At 61.6% G+C, this 15,070-nt stretch overlaps 2 protein-coding genes across 6 annotated transcripts; both read right to left on the bottom strand.

Moving 5' to 3' along the window:
- Positions 1 to 51: 51 nt before the first annotated feature.
- Positions 52 to 8,604, bottom strand: MCOLN1 (mucolipin TRP cation channel 1). 2 transcript variants are annotated; one of them, XM_019427880.2, is made up of 14 exons: positions 8,446 to 8,604; positions 6,111 to 6,307; positions 5,240 to 5,407; positions 4,986 to 5,151; positions 4,466 to 4,574; positions 4,123 to 4,219; positions 3,810 to 3,909; positions 3,475 to 3,581; positions 3,199 to 3,348; positions 2,957 to 3,058; positions 2,408 to 2,530; positions 1,934 to 2,149; positions 330 to 460; positions 52 to 233 (listed from the first exon to the last, which is right to left on the bottom strand). In XM_019427880.2, the coding sequence occupies exons 1-14, from the start codon at positions 8,474 to 8,476 to the stop codon at positions 197 to 199; spliced, it is 1,734 nt and encodes a 577-aa protein (XP_019283425.1). In that variant the 5' UTR covers positions 8,477 to 8,604; the 3' UTR covers positions 52 to 196. The 2 variants fall into 2 exon arrangements, with proteins under 2 accessions (XP_019283425.1, XP_019283424.2); XM_019427879.2 differs by lacking the exon at positions 8,446 to 8,604 and adding an exon at positions 8,274 to 8,313.
- Positions 8,605 to 10,241: 1,637 nt separating this feature from the next.
- Positions 10,242 to 14,593, bottom strand: ZNF358 (zinc finger protein 358). 4 transcript variants are annotated; one of them, XM_053896638.1, is made up of 4 exons: positions 14,060 to 14,274; positions 13,202 to 13,275; positions 12,298 to 12,403; positions 10,242 to 12,054 (listed from the first exon to the last, which is right to left on the bottom strand). In XM_053896638.1, the coding sequence occupies exons 1-4, from the start codon at positions 14,256 to 14,258 to the stop codon at positions 10,319 to 10,321; spliced, it is 2,115 nt and encodes a 704-aa protein (XP_053752613.1). In that variant the 5' UTR covers positions 14,259 to 14,274; the 3' UTR covers positions 10,242 to 10,318. The 4 variants fall into 4 exon arrangements, with proteins under 4 accessions (XP_053752613.1, XP_019283396.2, XP_019283397.2 ...); XM_019427851.2 differs by lacking the exon at positions 13,202 to 13,275 and having other exon boundaries at positions 14,060 to 14,593; XM_019427852.2 differs by lacking the exons at positions 12,298 to 12,403; positions 13,202 to 13,275 and having other exon boundaries at positions 14,060 to 14,273.
- Positions 14,594 to 15,070: the final 477 nt, after the last annotated feature.

A 15,070-nucleotide genomic window follows, 5' to 3' on the forward strand; every position in this document is an offset into this window, starting at 1 on the left:
ACTAGAACCGAGAACAAGTTTATTTTCCCGTTTATTTAACACCCACCCACCCCTGTCCCACCCGTGTCCGAGCCGATTGGCACAGGTCCTCAGGGCACGGCAGGGAACCGGTCCTTTAAAAGCAAACCCTAAAAATAAATAAGCGTGAGTCTCCGCAGTCGGAGGGCCAATGTCCAATAGCAGCAGCGGGTCCGAATCAATTCACCAGCAGCGAATGCTCCTCCGAGGCGTCCCTGGAAGAGAAGCCGTATCAGCCGGCCAGCGGGGCAGAAGGCAGCAGTTCCCTCGGGCCCACGCCCTCTCCGCAGCCCCCAATACCCAACTCGAACCTGCCGCAGCAGCAGAGGAGGCTGCAGGCCGAGCCGCTCCCTCGACGGAACTTGCCGGAGGTGGGGCTGTCCTGGCACTGCGCGATGTAGGCCTGGAGCTCGCTCTCCTCCGCGCCAGCACCTCCGGGGTGCTGCGGGGAAACGCGGGGTGGCCCCTTTGATGTCTGGCCTCCCCACCACCACCTCGCCCGCCAGCCAACTGGATCTCCTCCTGGTTCCTTCCACCGGCCAAGCTTCCCCGCCTCCCCCCACCCCCACCCCTTTGCACTCTCACTCTGTACTCACGGTCCCCTGCACCTGTCCTTCCTCGTGGTGTGCTTCCCCCGGAGACCTTCCCTGGCCTCCCGAATACGTGCCCCCGCATCTCAGTCAGTTGGTGCCCTCTGCTGTGCTCCAGCACCCAGAACCACACGTGACACAATCTGGGTGCTTGACACGCAACTACTGAGTTGGGTGCACACGGCGGGATCAAGGTCTGGGCTTGTACGTCCCAAGCTGATACACACGTGTGACGTTTAGGCGCTAGAGCAAGCTCCACAGGGGCTCCTCGGGCCTGGGTGACAGTGTGTCTGTGGGATGGTTTATCCATGTTTGCGGGGGGGGGGGGGGGGGGGGGGGGTGCACATCTGCTTTCAGCAGAGCCTTCACCCCCTCCCAACCTGGTAGAGGAATCAGCATCTCTTCCCCAAGTCCTTTCTGGCTACTGGGCCTTTGCTCTGGCTGTTCCTTCTCCCGGGTGCTCTCTCTCTTCAACTCTCATGTCGTCAGTCCAGAAGTTTCTGAGATGATGGCAAGGTTTGCTATCTGTGCCGACCAACCTGGTCGTCACCAGCCATACTGGCTTTTGAGCACTTGATATGCGAAAGATGTGAGTGAGGAACTGAGTGTGGAATTCACTTTGATTCAAGTCAAAATTTAAGTAGTCACAGGTGGCTAAGATTAGTATTAGCACATTCTAGAAACTCTCCCAGACTCACCCCAGTACCAGTCTAGACCAGGGGACCCTCTGTAGCCTTCGTTCCTTTCACCAGCTGGTCACCACCCTGCCCACTGGTCCAGACTAGTCTGTATACACTGCGTTTCCTAGATACCCACCCAGCGCAGGGTCTGGCCCACCTGCCACCCCCACATTCTACTCCGACCCCTTTCCTCTGAGCCCCGCAACCTGCAGGACCGCCACTCCCTGGACTTAAAGAGCTCCCACCCAGACCACCCTACAGAAGAATTAGGAGCGGGGCCCTCCGGAATCCCTCAGTCCTGGGTTGAGCCTGGCCGCTTAGCAGCTGACCTCAGGCAAGTCACTAAAACTCTACAGCCTGGTCTCTCGCTTGGTAAAAGCAGACTCAGGAAACCTTACCTGGCCAGAACCCCACGCGGATGAAACCAAGACTGGCGGCTGCGATCGGCACCACCACCCAGTCACCTCTCTCTGGCTTCTCAGAGTCTCCCACCTTCTCCCCCTGGACCCTTCCTTCCTCACCCTGCCTCATGTGCCCTGAGACCCTACTAAGGGGACCTGGAGCCCCAGGTACACGGCTGCGAGTATGTGAGGGCTGGCCCCACTGGAGGCAGGCTGGGGGGAGGGCGTGGGGGCCGGCACTGACCTTGATGGTGTCGTAGGCACCAGTGATGAGCGCGATGAAAAGGCTCAGCACCATGTAGATGAAGAGGCTGATGAAGGAGTAGAGGTAGAGCTGGGAGAACAGCCAGACGAGGCTGCTGCGGCCCTGCTGGGCCTGCATCGCGGCGAACGTCACGAACATGTCGTCCCCGTTGATGAGCGAGAACAGGCACTCGGACACCATGGACAGCGAGCGAAACTGCCAGCAGGGCGGTGGGGTCGTGCCGTCAGAGGCAGCCACAGGCAGGGCCGGGGGCAGGGTGGGGTCACCGGGGGTCAGAGGGAATAATGGGCAGAACTCCCGGGAAGGTACCAGGGGCCAAGGTGGGTGATTCCGTGCCCCCACATCAACAATCAATAAGCCAGGGGTCAGAGGGTTTAGGAAGTGGGCTTAGAGAGGGGAGACAGGAACCCCTGGACTGTGGATCCTGAGCAGCATGCCCCGGACAGCCCCTACCTTCACGTGGTAGGGCCCCAACACGATCCAGCCACAGAAGCAATAGCCCAAGTAGATGACAGCCACACAGCAGCAGAAACGCATGACGCTGGGCAGGGCCACCCGCAGCGTGGCAATGAGAATCTGTGGCAGGCAGATGGCGGGGGGGGGGGGGGGGTGCGCACAATGAGGGTGTGGGAACCCAGGTGGGACTTGCGAATGGCGGTGAAGCGGGCAGGGCCTGGCTGAAGTCACGCCAGAGCCGCCACAGAAGCCGGGAGTTGAGAAGTTGGGGTTGAGAAGGGGCAGGGTGGGGACGAGGGGGCCTGAGGCTATCCCACGACCAGACTCAGCTGGGTGCGTGTAAAGCAGCGGGCTCACGTGGCTGTGGTTCAGGTGTAGTGACACGGACGTCTGGGGCGGGCAGGTATGGGGAAGAGGCTCATGACAGGCCACCTAGAGAGGCCGCTGACTGCCATACGTGTATGAATTTATCTGGGGGAGGGAAGTGAGATCTGGGGAGCATATGGCTGCCGTCTAGAGGGTCCAGCCTGCACACACGCGGCTTACGTTGTACTTATGGAAGAAGGTCAGATAGCGGATGACGCCGACCCAGACGAGCAAGGTGGAGGTGCCCAGGAGGATGCTGCAGACATCGTAGCTCGCCAGGTTCTAGGGACAAGAGCAGCGTCAACCCCATCTGGCCTGGCCCTTCTGGTGGGGGGGGGGGGGGGCCCAGGCAGGATTGGGGGGAACGCGTATTAGGGGAGCAGCACCTGGAAGGGGACAACAGGGCCCCAGGCAGGACCCACCTTGGCTTCGATGCCAATCTTCATGATGGTACCCGAGATAGTGAGCACATCGCTGGTGACCAGCAGGATGTACCAGCCGTTGACAAATTCCAGCCGCTCCCACAGGCTGATGACCCGTCCCCGCTGCCGCCACATGAACCCGACAAACTCCTGCAGGAGGTAGGAGGAGTGAGAGCCTGTCCAGGGAAGGGACCCGCTCTCCCCTGGTCCTTAAGGCCCCAGAGCTGGGCAAGGCCGGCTTGGGCACATGTGCAGGCCACTGGAGGCAGCTCTCACGTTCTGCAGCAGAAAGCCACGGAGCAGCGAGCGGGCACACAGCAGGAAGGAGAAGGAGCAGGTGAGGATCACGACCACGTCAAACAGGAGCCGGAAGCTGTTGTCTCCTGTGAGGAGATGACTTGGGTAGAGCCAGGAGTGGCTCAGGGCCTTGGGAGACTAGGGACGGGGCTAGGCCAGGCCTAGGAGGCTGCAGGACTGGTTGTGGCTCCTCAGTGAGCTCACGGGTGACCTGGGCGAGTCAGGAACTGGGTCCGTGCTGGCCTGGGACTTGGTGGGCTCCCCAGGCAGGTCAGGACCCCCGGTCCTAGCTGGTGTGGGGCTTGGGGGCTCACCGTGCCTGAAGACGCTGGGGTGCTTACACTCCTGGATGTGGGCCTGGGTCTCCAGGCTGATGGGGATACGGCCGCTGTGCGCCTTATTGTCAAAAGTGATCTGTAGCAACACGGCAAGGCAGGAGGAGCCAGACTGGACCTTGACACACCCAGGCTCCCAGATCCGCACGATGGACGGTCTGTCCAGCCCCATCCCCCTTCTCACCCCCACGCTGCCCTTGGCCAAGGGCCCCAGCCCCGGAGCTCAGAAGCCCTGCAGGCAATCCCTACTACTGGCAGGCCCTACACCCTCGTCCCGGACCCTGGGGCTTACCAGGACACTGAAGGTGTAGCAGTCTGGAATTTCGTTGTTGATCAGGCTCTGGAGGTTGATGGTCTTCAGCTGGAAGTGGATGGTGACGTTGATCAGCCTGGGGGGTGGTGGGGAGGCCTGGGTGAGGGGGAGGGGCTCTGCTCCTCCCGCCTGCCACCGCCCGGCCCCCACCAGTGCTCCTGCCCCAATGCTGACTCTGCAGCTTGCAGAGGAAGTGCTCGCACACGGGCATCAGCGTGGCCTTCCTCTGTCCCCGCCTGTGAGGGGGCGGCCAAGGATGCCTGGCATCCTGCCTCCCCCCACCCTCGGCCCAGCCCTGGAGGCCCCCTCCATCAGGCAGTACTTGTGGAATTTGAGCGTGAGGTTCTTGTAACTGGCGCTGCCGTCCGAGAGGGAGAGATCATCACTGGGGGGCACAAGGGGTCTCTCAGGGGGGTCCACCCGGATGCAGTCTGAGGACAGGGAGTCAGGGAAGGGACACTGGGGGCGGGAGAGGCACAGGCAGGTCTCCCCAGAGTCCCCGACAGCCCCCTTCCCTCCTTCACTTCCCACTATGAGCTTAACGGTTGTCATTTGTTCCCCCACTGTCTCCCCAGGACAGGGCCCAGTGTGTCTCATTCCGGACACAGGCCCTAGGGCCTGGCCCTCAGTGAGCCCCCAGACGTTTAGTGGATCAATGACATTAACACACCACGCGTGCGTTTTCCTGCGGACCAAACATTCCCCCGAGGACACCCCGAGCGTCGAGTCACGATCGATCGGGACAACCCTATCTCCTAGAAGGCTGGGAGGCAGAATCGGAATATGACTCCCAGCAGCCGCGCTACCCCGCCTGCTGTGTCTGCCCCGCCCCGCCTGCTCACCAGTGACAACCAGCGGATCAATGTCAAAGGTGTCGTTGGCCGGGTCCACGTGGCCGCGGTGGTAGTAGTGCTGGCAGAGGGCCAGGGCCGAGCCATTGGCCCAGGGGCCACCTCCGCCCCGCACGTAGGCATACCGGCCCAGCGACACATCGGGGAGCATCAGGTACTGCGGGCAGGGAAGGGGAGAAGCCGTCAGCCCTGCCTGCTCTCCCCTGCCTGCCCCCTCGCCTGCCGCCCCCCGGGGGGCCCCGCACCTGGTCCACGGTGTGGAAGATGGCCTGGTAGAGCTGCTCCCGCGTGTAGGCTGCGAAGGTATCATCCGCCCCATCAGAGTAGCCCAGGAGGAAGAGGTGCCGGAAGGCAATGGTGTTCTCCTCCCGGAAGGTCACTGCCAGCTGGTTGCTGAGCCCGAACAGGATGAGCTGGTGGAGGGAGCAGGCATCGACAAAACTGGGATGGGGCCTCCCCCAGGGCACGAGTGGAGGAAGGCCCACCAGAAATCCCCGGTGAGCAGCACACAGCAGGTGTTCGTACATCTCATGCCCGAGATCAACGTTCATTAAATGTTTAGCAGGTGCCGGGTTCTGTGCTGAGCCCAAATCTACAGGGTAAGTACCACCGATGGGCCCTCGTACCGAAAAGAAATCAGAAGTGTGGTAATACGCCCCGAATCACAGCACCAGACCAAGAGCTCCTTAGGGCAGGGGCTCGGTCTGATCCGTCTTGGGGTCCCCAAAGCCCACCATGGGGCCTGGGATGGCAGCAGTATCTATCTGTTAAGCCACCGGGTCCGTTCTCTTTGAGGCACCAGGCTGCCTGGGTTCAAGTGCCAGCTCCCCATGCTTGGTTGCTCTGTGATTTTGGACAAATCCCTTCACCTCTCTGGGCCCTGGCTGCCTCATCTGTAAAAGGGTGACAATAAGAGTTGCCAGGACCTCCAAGGGCATTTGTGAGCTTACCAGGAGCTGTTCCCACACAGACCTGGGAGAGCTTTGTGACTGATCACTGCCATTGTCACTGTCCTTACGTTGCTGCAGCATCAGGACTAGGCTCTGACTCCAGGACTCTCCTTCAAGAACGGCGGCGGCCACAGCTGGGTTCTGCTGGGGCCCCTGCACGACTCACCTGCACAGTGACCACCAAGATCTTCACGACTTGCAGCATCAGCTTGAAGGGCTTGCGACCCTTGGCCCGGAATTTGTCACAGGGACTCATGAAAAAGTACTTGAGGCGGCGACGCAGGTCCTCCTCTTCCGGAGGGACCGGGGAAGCCCCGGCCCGGGTGCCATACCCAGGACTGGGTGTCAGGAGGCGCTCCGTCTCTGAGGGAAAGGGAGAGGGCAGTGGGGATCACCTGGCAACAGGGGAGACAGGTCCCCTGCTCCAGCCAAGAAAAGAACTCTCATCGAAGAAAACCCAGAAACTCGGCAACGTTTTATGGATACACACAGCAATAGCGCTCAGAGGCTACTAATTCCAATTTGGGGCTCAAAAGGGCCTGAGCTGATGCGTGACCCTGTTGCTCACTGGCTGGGGCAGGGCACCCGGCCTCTGAGCCTCAGCTTCCTCCTCTGCAAAATGGGGCAGTAATATCCCTCACTGGGAAGCTGAAGGTCTGATGCTCACAAAGCATCGACCACAGGGGCTGGTGCGTGGTAAGAGTGTCTGAATATCCCATCCTCGTTCTAGTTGTTGGTTTGTGGGGAAAGCACGAATGGCTTCCACTGGCTTCTCACAGGGCACTCAAGCCTCCAGGGCTTATATCAACTCCAGCCCCCAGGTGGGAGCATGGAGCTCAGCTACATTCCAGTTTTTTCTTTCTTTTTTTTTTTTTTTTTAAAGAGAAGAAGAGCAAGCATGAGTGGGGGAGGGACAGAGGGAGACAGAGAATCTTCAAACAGGCTCGATACTCAGTGCAACGTTCAATCCCATGATCCTCGGATCACGACCTGAGCCGAAATGAAGAGCTGGAAACTCAACTGACTGAGCCACCCAGGCACCCCTTCCCGTTTTTTCTGGTCAAACACCCAAAGAAGGGCCCTTCTGCTCATCGCTCATGGTGACCTGGCCCACCCAGCTGACACTCTCACAAGCCACAGGCCTGAAGAAGGAGAGATCGACAATAACAGAGCACATTTGCTCAAGACTCACTGTACCCCAGTGGGTGTCGTTATGCCATTTGTGCGTCGGCTCGTGAGCTAATATAGCGTCTTCATTAAGGGTCCCAACTTCTGGAAATCACACAGCCCTAGAAACAAATCCCAGACCTGCCACTTCCCAGCTGGGGGATCCTGGACATCTTTTAAAACCTCTGTGTCCTCATTTGAAAAGTGGAAATTAAAAAAAAAAAAAAAAAAGAGTCTACCCTGAGGCTGAAATTCTGGAAGGTGTTCTGAGAATGAAGACAGACAAGACAAAAGCCTCGGTTCAGCTCTAGAATTTTAGTAATTCTTCAACAAACAGGGACTATTCTAAGCATTACTCGTTTCCTTCACTCCTGATCAGCCCAAGAGGAAAGTCCAAGGTTTCATCACCTGCTGGGGTCACAGCTGGTCACAGCAGCCCAGGACCATCCCTGACAGCCCCCCCCCCCCCCCACACACACACCCCTACTGGGAGAACCCTGCTTCTTTTCAGGACCTGGCTGGCTGGCTGCCTGGCACAGCCACCAGGATGAATGTGGCACCGTCAGAACCTGTCGTGCAGGGAGGGCCAGCTCCTGGCTGGTCCCCTTGGAGCTGGGATGCTGTTGTGGAGTTGTTTACAAGACAGCTGGATGGGAAGCCAGAGGGCAGGCCCGCCTCCCTAGCTGGGATCACAGTTAACCCACCCCAGATCCTACCAGCAGGGACGGCTGAAAGACCAACACAAAGGGTCCTCCTCCAGCCCCACCCCCCGCATTAAGAAGCAGAGACTGAAAATACTGGAGGCTGGGCAGCCACCTCCTGAGTTCAAGGAAGCTGAGCTTCCATGGGTTTGGACTTAAAAATCGAGTTAAGTGCCAAGGTCAAGGAGGCAATCTGAGTTTTAGAGAAGCTGAGCGTTGCCTCCTGGATTGGGGAAGGGAATCCTGGGAGTTTCACGTGAGGTTTGGAGAAGCTGGTGCCCGCTGAGAGTTCCAGCAAAGCTGAGCAAAGCAGAACGCAAACCCTGGAAACCTCCTCGGCGCGAGCTGGCGAAGCTGGCGGCCCACCCGCTGCCTGAGTTTAGGGACTCTGAGCACAACGTGGGTCCAGGAAGAGCACTCGGCAGTCCCGCCACTCCGAGGTCGGAGGAGCTGGTGCCCACCTGTGGCCCAGGTGCTAGGAGCCATCTGTCCTTATCTCCACCCCCGGGAAGCCGAGAGGTCAGCACCGGAGTTTAGGCAAGGGAAACCGGGAGCTCAGCCGCCCCAGGTCGGGGAAGCTGGCCGCCCGCCCGCCGCCCGCGTTCGGAGGCCCGCGGGGCCGCGCGCCCTCACCTGAGCCGCGCCGGCCCACGGGGGCTGCCATGCCAGGACGGGGAGCGCCGGACGCCGGCGGGCGCGGCGGGGCAGCCGGGGTCCGAGCGCCCGCCGCTGCCACTGCGGCCTCGCTCCCTCGCGGTGCAGCTTCAAACCCTCTCGCATCAGCTGACTCGAGCCGCGGTCACGTGATCGGAGCGGCGCCGCGCCCCCCCAACCACTGGAAGCACGTGACCGGATCCTGTCCCACCCCCTGCGCCACGACAATCCCTGCGGCCGCAGCACGCATGCGTTGTCCTCGGCTGGCGACTTGCGGGGCGGAGGGCGGTCTTGGGGCCCTAACGCCGACGGTCCCTGAAGGTGCTGGGGGATGGGCTGGCTGTGAGAATGCCAAAGTAGGGCTGGTTCCGTCCTGGCTCCTTGCCACGCCTCCGTCCGGTGCCGGATTCTAGGGTTCCAAGTTCAAGGCTTGACCCCTTACCCTCCCCAGAGTCCGAGGATGATCGTCCGTCCTGTCTCATGGCTGCTTCTCTGGCCTGGCAGAAACCTCATGCTTACTCGCATCTCGGCTTCCGCTCCTCTCATCTGAACTGTCGGCAAATCTATGTCATTTCCTAATTGTGTCCTAAATAGGACCACTTATCCCCACTCCTATGGCCGTCAGCCGAGAGTCTCTCATCATTCCTGGCCTGGACCACTGCAGCCACCTCCTTCCTAACCTGAGGCTCCCACTCCTGCCCCCTGCGCTGTCCAGGCAGCAGCCGGAAAGCATTTTGGAAGAGTAACTCCTGTTGAGTCTTCTGCCACACCTGTCGACGTCTTCCCGTTGCTCTAGGATAACAAGCAAACTCCCACCTCAGTCTGCCAGGGCCCTCTGCTCTGGCCCCAATCTCCCCTAGCTCATCACTCAACAGCCCCGGGGCCTTTGCACACTCTTGCTTTGAAACACGCTGGTTAAGAACTCAGGCTCTGGCGGACAGACAGTTTGGATTAAATCTAGGCCCTGCCAACTGCCACTTACTTCTACATCCGCCAAAGGGTCCCTTAAACTCCACATGTCTGGTTGCTCGTTTGCAAAATGGGGATATTTAGTCATAGTTACCTGTCTGGTGAAGCTGTGGAATTAAAAGAGAAAATGCGAGAGCATAAACTGCAAGGGTACAGAGCAAGGCCGGGCAACCAGCACTGACAATTAAATTAGTGGGTTATTGGGATTCTAGAATCCCTCCTCAGGAAAGCAGTCCCCCCAGTAACTGCTTTTCAAAGCTTTCCGAAATTGGCATCTGTGAGTTCTGTGAAGGCCAAGGCCGTGCTTATCTTGCTCTCTGTTGAGGCTCCAGGAAGCAACAGATTTTGGCTGAACACATAAATGAGCACCTCTTCTGTCCAGTGCTGTACCTAGAACATGGGCTGTGAAGGGCGTGGGGTAGGCTGTGGGAACACAGAACACATGGGATAGGGCTGCCGGCAAGGTCTCCTATCAGCCTCCATTATCAGCCTTCTAGACTGTCAACATGCCAGAAATTCCACCACTCAGAGAAAAGCCAGAGGGAAGGGATCCTGTTCAGACCACCCGCCAAGGAAGTCTGCCCTTGACTAGGGTGGCTAGGGTGCTCTCGGGGAGCAGAGTGGTAACTACGGTGGGCCAGTGTGAGCCCTTGTGGGGGAACGGGGAAGCCTGGAGGATTAGGGGCAGGGAGCCAGGACATTGGGGTTCCAGCTGTGGCTGGCACGGGCCACACCCTCCCCCATCTCCCGAGGAAAGGGCTGTGCCTTAGTGGAAAAAGAGAAACAGCCAAACCACGACACAGAGCCAGGAGGCAGTGCGAGGATTTTACTAAACTGCACGACACACAACTTCCCCAGGCGCCCGGGAGCATCGGCGTCCACTTCAGCCGTCGGGGCCCAGCAGCGCCCCTTGCTCCCGCACCCACTCGGGACTCTCGCCAGTAGGGAGGGCTGGGCTGACAGTGTCATGGGTGGGGGAGCAGGGTTCGGGATGAGACTCGGGGTTGGAGTCGGAGCTGGGCCCGGGATCCCGGTCGGGGCTGGGGCCAGATCCGCGGTCAGGGCTGGCCGCAAGGTCGGGATCTGCGTCGTGCCCAGGCTTAGGGTCAGAAGCTTTGATGGAATCAGCGGTGGGGGTAGATTCGGAGCCAGAGACAGCTTTGGGGCTGGGATTAGGGAGGGAGCCCGGCTCGGAGCCCGGGTCAGAGCCAAGGCCAGAGCTGGGGCCAGGGCCGAGGCCCAGGCCGGAGCCGAGAACAGACACAGCATCAGGCCCCAGGAGGGAGACCTGCCCGGGCCGCAGCATCGAAGCAGGACTGAGGCCCAGGCCTGCGGCGGCCGCCGCGGCAGCGGCAGCGGCGGCCGCCGCGGCGGCGCCCTCGTGCACGCGCTTGTGCTTGGTGAGGCTGGAAGCCTGGCCGAAGGCCTTGCCGCAGAGCTGGCAGCGGTAGGGGCGCTCTCCGGAATGCACGTGCAGGTGCTGCAGCAGCGCGGAGCTCTGCCCGAAGGCCTTGGAGCAGTGGGGGCAGGCGTAGGGCCGCTCGCCCGTGTGGATGCGCAGGTGGTGCTGCAGGTTGGAGCTCTGGCCGAACGCCTTGCCGCAGTGGGGACAGCGGTACGGGCGCTCCGCCGTGTGCGTGCGCTGGTGCTGCAGCAGCGCCGAGCTCTGGCCGAAGGCTTTGCCGCACTGCGGGCACGGGTACGGCCGCTCGCCCGTGTGCGTGCGCAGGTGCTTCAGCAGCGCGGAGCCCTGCCCGAAGCCCTTGGCGCACACGGGGCACTTGTGCGGCCGCGGGCCGCCGTGCGTGCGCAGGTGCTGCGCCAGCAGCGAGCCGTGCCCGAAGGCCTTGCCGCACACCGGGCAGTGGTGCGGCTTCTCGCCGCTGTGGCTGCTGCGGTGCTTCAGCAGCGTGGAGCGCCAGCCGAAGGCCTTGCCGCAGGCCGCGCACTGGTAGGGCCGCGCGCCCGTGTGGATGCCCCGGTGCTGGGCCAGCGTGGCGCCGTGGCTGAACGACTTGCCGCAGTCGGGGCAGCGGTAGGGCTTCTCGCCGCTGTGGGTGCGGCGGTGCTGGCTCAGCCCCGAGCTGCGGCGGAAGGCTCGCCCGCAATCGGGGCAGGAGAAGGGCCGGGGAGGGCTGGCAGGCGCAGGAAGCGCCGCGGGGCTGGCGGCCAGGACCTCGGGAGTGGCAGTGAGGCTAGATGAGAGGGGGTCCAGGTCTGGGGCTTCGGTGGGGCTGAGGGTGTCGCTGTTGGGGTCAAGAACCAGGGGGACAGGGCCGATGACGTCTGGATCCAGGTCGAAACTTGAGGACATGGGGTCGAGATCTTGGGGATCCGAGTCACGGGTCCCCGAGACGGAGCTCGGAGCTTCAGCATCGGGGTCCAGATCCTCAGAGACGGGCTCCAGATCTTCATAGCTGGGGTCCACATCTTCGGAGACAGTGTTGAGGTCTTCTGGGTCGGGCTCTGGGTCCAGCTCTTCAGGGTTGGGGTCCGGGTCCTCGGAGTCAGAGTCAAGCTCGTCATAAGCGGGCCTTGGGCCTTTGTGGCCTGGATTCCTGACCAGGACCGAGCGCCGCATCCCTGGTGTGGAAATGCTGGCTGCTTCTAGGGCCGGATCTGCAGGGGTGAGGACAGAGGGTGGGTGGAGGTAGGTGCTGGAGAACAGGGGGTCTCTCTTGGAGTCTGGGCAGGGAAGTGAGAGGGGGCCGTGCCCCACAACCCATCCCTGCACACACACATGGATCCTTCTCTTGTCTCAGACTGCAGGGAGACTTGTGGCAAGCCCCAGACAGGGCAGGGAGAAGAGGGACCCTGGTGGGACATGGGGGTGGGGCGGGGCTTCCCTTCTCAGCACCACACCTGGATGGAAGTCATGGGACCCGGCACTAGAGGTCTCCAGTACCCAGTTCCAGGGCTCTGCCCCTCTCTGCATCTTGGGCTCCTCCTCCCGTGGGAAGCTTGGGTCCTGTGGAGGAGAGAGAATCCAGGCTTCCTACCCCCTTGGCTGGGGTCCCCTCACGGGAAAGAGGGATAAGTCCCTGGGTTCCTGTGCTTGCTTCTAGTACACGGCCTGAATCCCGGTTCCATCATTGGGGAGGGCATATTTGGGGTTTCCCCTGAAACCTCGGGCTTGCCTCGTAGAGAGGAGCATCGTGAGCTCTGAAGCTTGTACGTGGGGGGTGAGTGGGGGGCAAAAAGCATCTGGTACTCATCTTGGGTCACTGGGGGAGGGCAGGGGCACCTCTGGCTTGCTTGCTGGGGAAGAGACGAACTGAGTGCCAGACCTCACAGTTCCGGGGTGGGAGTAACAGTCAAGACCCTTGTGTACCCGAATGCCAAGTTCCTAAAGCTAGAGAGGGTGGGGGAAATACTGTAGGACCCAGTGGGATGCAGGGAGACCCATGGACCCCATAGCCAGGAAAGCAGGGACAGGTGTTGGTATACCTGTCTGCCCAACTGGATAGACATCCTGAATTCTAACCCCTAGCGGAGGTGGGGGGGGGGGGTGGGGAGGCGCAAAAATAATATCTGGGGCTCCTCTTAGGTTACTGGGGGGGGCGGTCTTGGGTCATCTCCTAGAAAAGGGGAATTCCTGAGTAACTGAGCCAATGGCTGAGATATGGCAACGGGTGTCAGGACCCTTTTATCCTCTCCTGGAGAAAAGATCCTGAATTCCATCCAGCCCCATGCCTGGTGGTTGGGAACAAGGTCTAGAAACAATAGCTGGGACCCCTTCTGGGGAGCACAGGGAGCTCAGGATTACCTGATGGGGAGGCGGTCCGGAGCTACCCACTCCATGGGTGGGGGTTGGGGAGCAAACGACAAATAGATCTGATCCTGGCCACAACCCCACAGCTGGAAGTGGCTAAGCAAGAGGGTGGAGTTCTTAGATCACCTCCTGAACCCAGACACCACATTTGGAGGGGGTGGGGAACAATGGCTGGGTCCCCTTCTGGGTTCCTGGGGCACAGGGGGACCTTTAGATTGCCTCCTGAGGAAGGGCCCTCCCAAATTCCCATCTCTTAGCTGGAAGGGGGGGGGGGGGGCATTCTGAGTTCCTGGGGGGGGGACAGGTGGACCCCTGGATGACCTCCTGCGAAGGGGCTTCCAGAACTCTGGCCCCCAAGACTGAAGAGTAGGGGGAACAATAACGGGGCTCCAGGGGGTCAGAGGGAACCCCTGGATCCCTCTCTTGAGGAAGGGCCTCCTGAACTCCCGACCTCAGGCTGGAGGGTGGGGAGAACAATACTTAGACGTCCTCCACGGTTCCTGGGATGGAGGGGGTCTGGATCGCCTCCAGGGGAAGGGGCGTCCTGAGCTCCCGACCCCACAGCTGAGGGTGCCCCCCCCCCCCCATACCTCCCGATTTCAGGCGCCCAGCTCCGGCTGGGCCCTCCCCCGGGGACGCGGCGGCGGAAAGGGCGCGCTAGGCCCGCGGGCCGCGGGGACCCCCTCCCCTCACGCCCGCGACCCCGCTCTCCCGGGCGGGGCGGGCGGCGCGCGCGAGCGGAGGTTGGGGGGGAGGCGGACAGAGGTCGCCCCGGGCCGCGCCCCGCGCCCGCCCCCGCCCCGGCCGCGACCCCGGCCCCCGCCCGCCCGGCCCGCTCGCGGGGACACTCACCCGGCGCCCCTCGCCCCTGCCCGGCCCAGCCGCGCCCCCGGGGCCCGCAGGAAGCCCCCCGCCCGCCAGCCCCGCCGGCGGCCCCCTCGGCCCAGCGGCCCCGCCAGGCGCTCCCGGGGAGCGAGAGGGGCCGGCCGAGGGCCGCAGCGGGAGCTGCTGGGACTTGTAGTTCGCCCGCGCCCGCCGCGGCCGTCGCCATCGCTGCCCCCGCCCCCCGGGCCAGCCTTTGTCCCGGCCCGGCCGCCCCGGCCGCGCGGCCGCGCCTTTGTCTGCGCCGCGCCCTCCCGCGCTGCCCTCGCCCCGGCCCGGCCCGGCCCCGCGTCTCAGCCTCTCGGGGTCCCTCTCTGCCCTCGCCTGCCTCGGCCCCTGTGTCTGTCTCTCGCCTGTCTCTCTTTCCATCCCTGTTCCCCTCTCCGCGCCTAGCTCTGTTCCTTTCTGTGTCTCTGTCCCTCTCCTCCTGTGTTTCTCTGTTTCAATCTCTTTGCCTCCGTTCCTGCCACTTTTTTCTGCCTCTGCCCCTCCGTCTCTCTTTCTGTCCTCCTCTGTCTCTGTCTCTGCCTCCTGCCCATGTGTCTGACTCTATCTTTGTCCAAAAGGCACCAAACCTTGTTTCCCTGGCCGACTGGCACTGCACAGAAACACAGCCAAGACTCGGAGAAGCCCTGCAATTTACAAAGTTGTTAATCTTTGCCCAGCCCAGCGTCTCCCTTTAAGATTCTGCCAGGAAAAGGGCTGGGAACGCTGTCCCTGAGTGTTTTCCTCCTACCCGGCTGATGGGTCACTCACTGCTGTCACTGGTGTGGACTCCCTGTGTCTGATGCCCACTGGAGTGACGATGATCTCTGGAGAAGCCTAGGCCAGAGCTGGGAAGGACTCTGGGCAGACTTTACCTGGAGACACAGATCCCCGCGAAGAGGGAGTGAAAAACAGCCCCGGCAGCTGGCAGCTGGGCCGTGATGTTCTTAACTGAACATAAACAACAGTCACAGAAGATAAACAATGATCACACAA

The sequence above is a fragment of the Panthera pardus genome, unplaced genomic scaffold (assembly GCF_024362965.1).
Source record: "Panthera pardus isolate Hobbes unplaced genomic scaffold, ASM2436296v1 HiC_scaffold_8, whole genome shotgun sequence".
Lineage (NCBI taxonomy): Eukaryota > Metazoa > Chordata > Mammalia > Carnivora > Felidae > Panthera > Panthera pardus.

Coding starts and splice junctions, on each gene's coding strand:
- MCOLN1 (XM_019427880.2), bottom strand. CDS start 8,476: ATGGCAGCCCCCGTGGGCCGGCGCGGCTCAG. Junction 2,150..2,407: donor TGGGGCCCTACCACGTGAAG/GTAGGGGCTGTC, acceptor CCCTGCTGGCAG/TTTCGCTCGCTGTCCATGGT. Junction 461..1,933: donor GTGCCTACGACACCATCAAG/GTCAGTGCCGGC, acceptor GTTTCCCCGCAG/CACCCCGGAGGTGCTGGCGC.
- ZNF358 (XM_019427851.2), bottom strand. CDS start 14,458: ATGGAAAGAGAGACAGGCGAGAGACAGACACAGGGGCCGAGGCAGGCG. Junction 12,404..14,059: donor GCAGGGGCGAGGGGCGCCGG/GTGAGTGTCCCC, acceptor TCTCCTCCACAG/GACCCAAGCTTCCCACGGGA. Junction 12,055..12,297: donor GTCCCATGACTTCCATCCAG/GTGTGGTGCTGA, acceptor TCACCCCTGCAG/ATCCGGCCCTAGAAGCAGCC.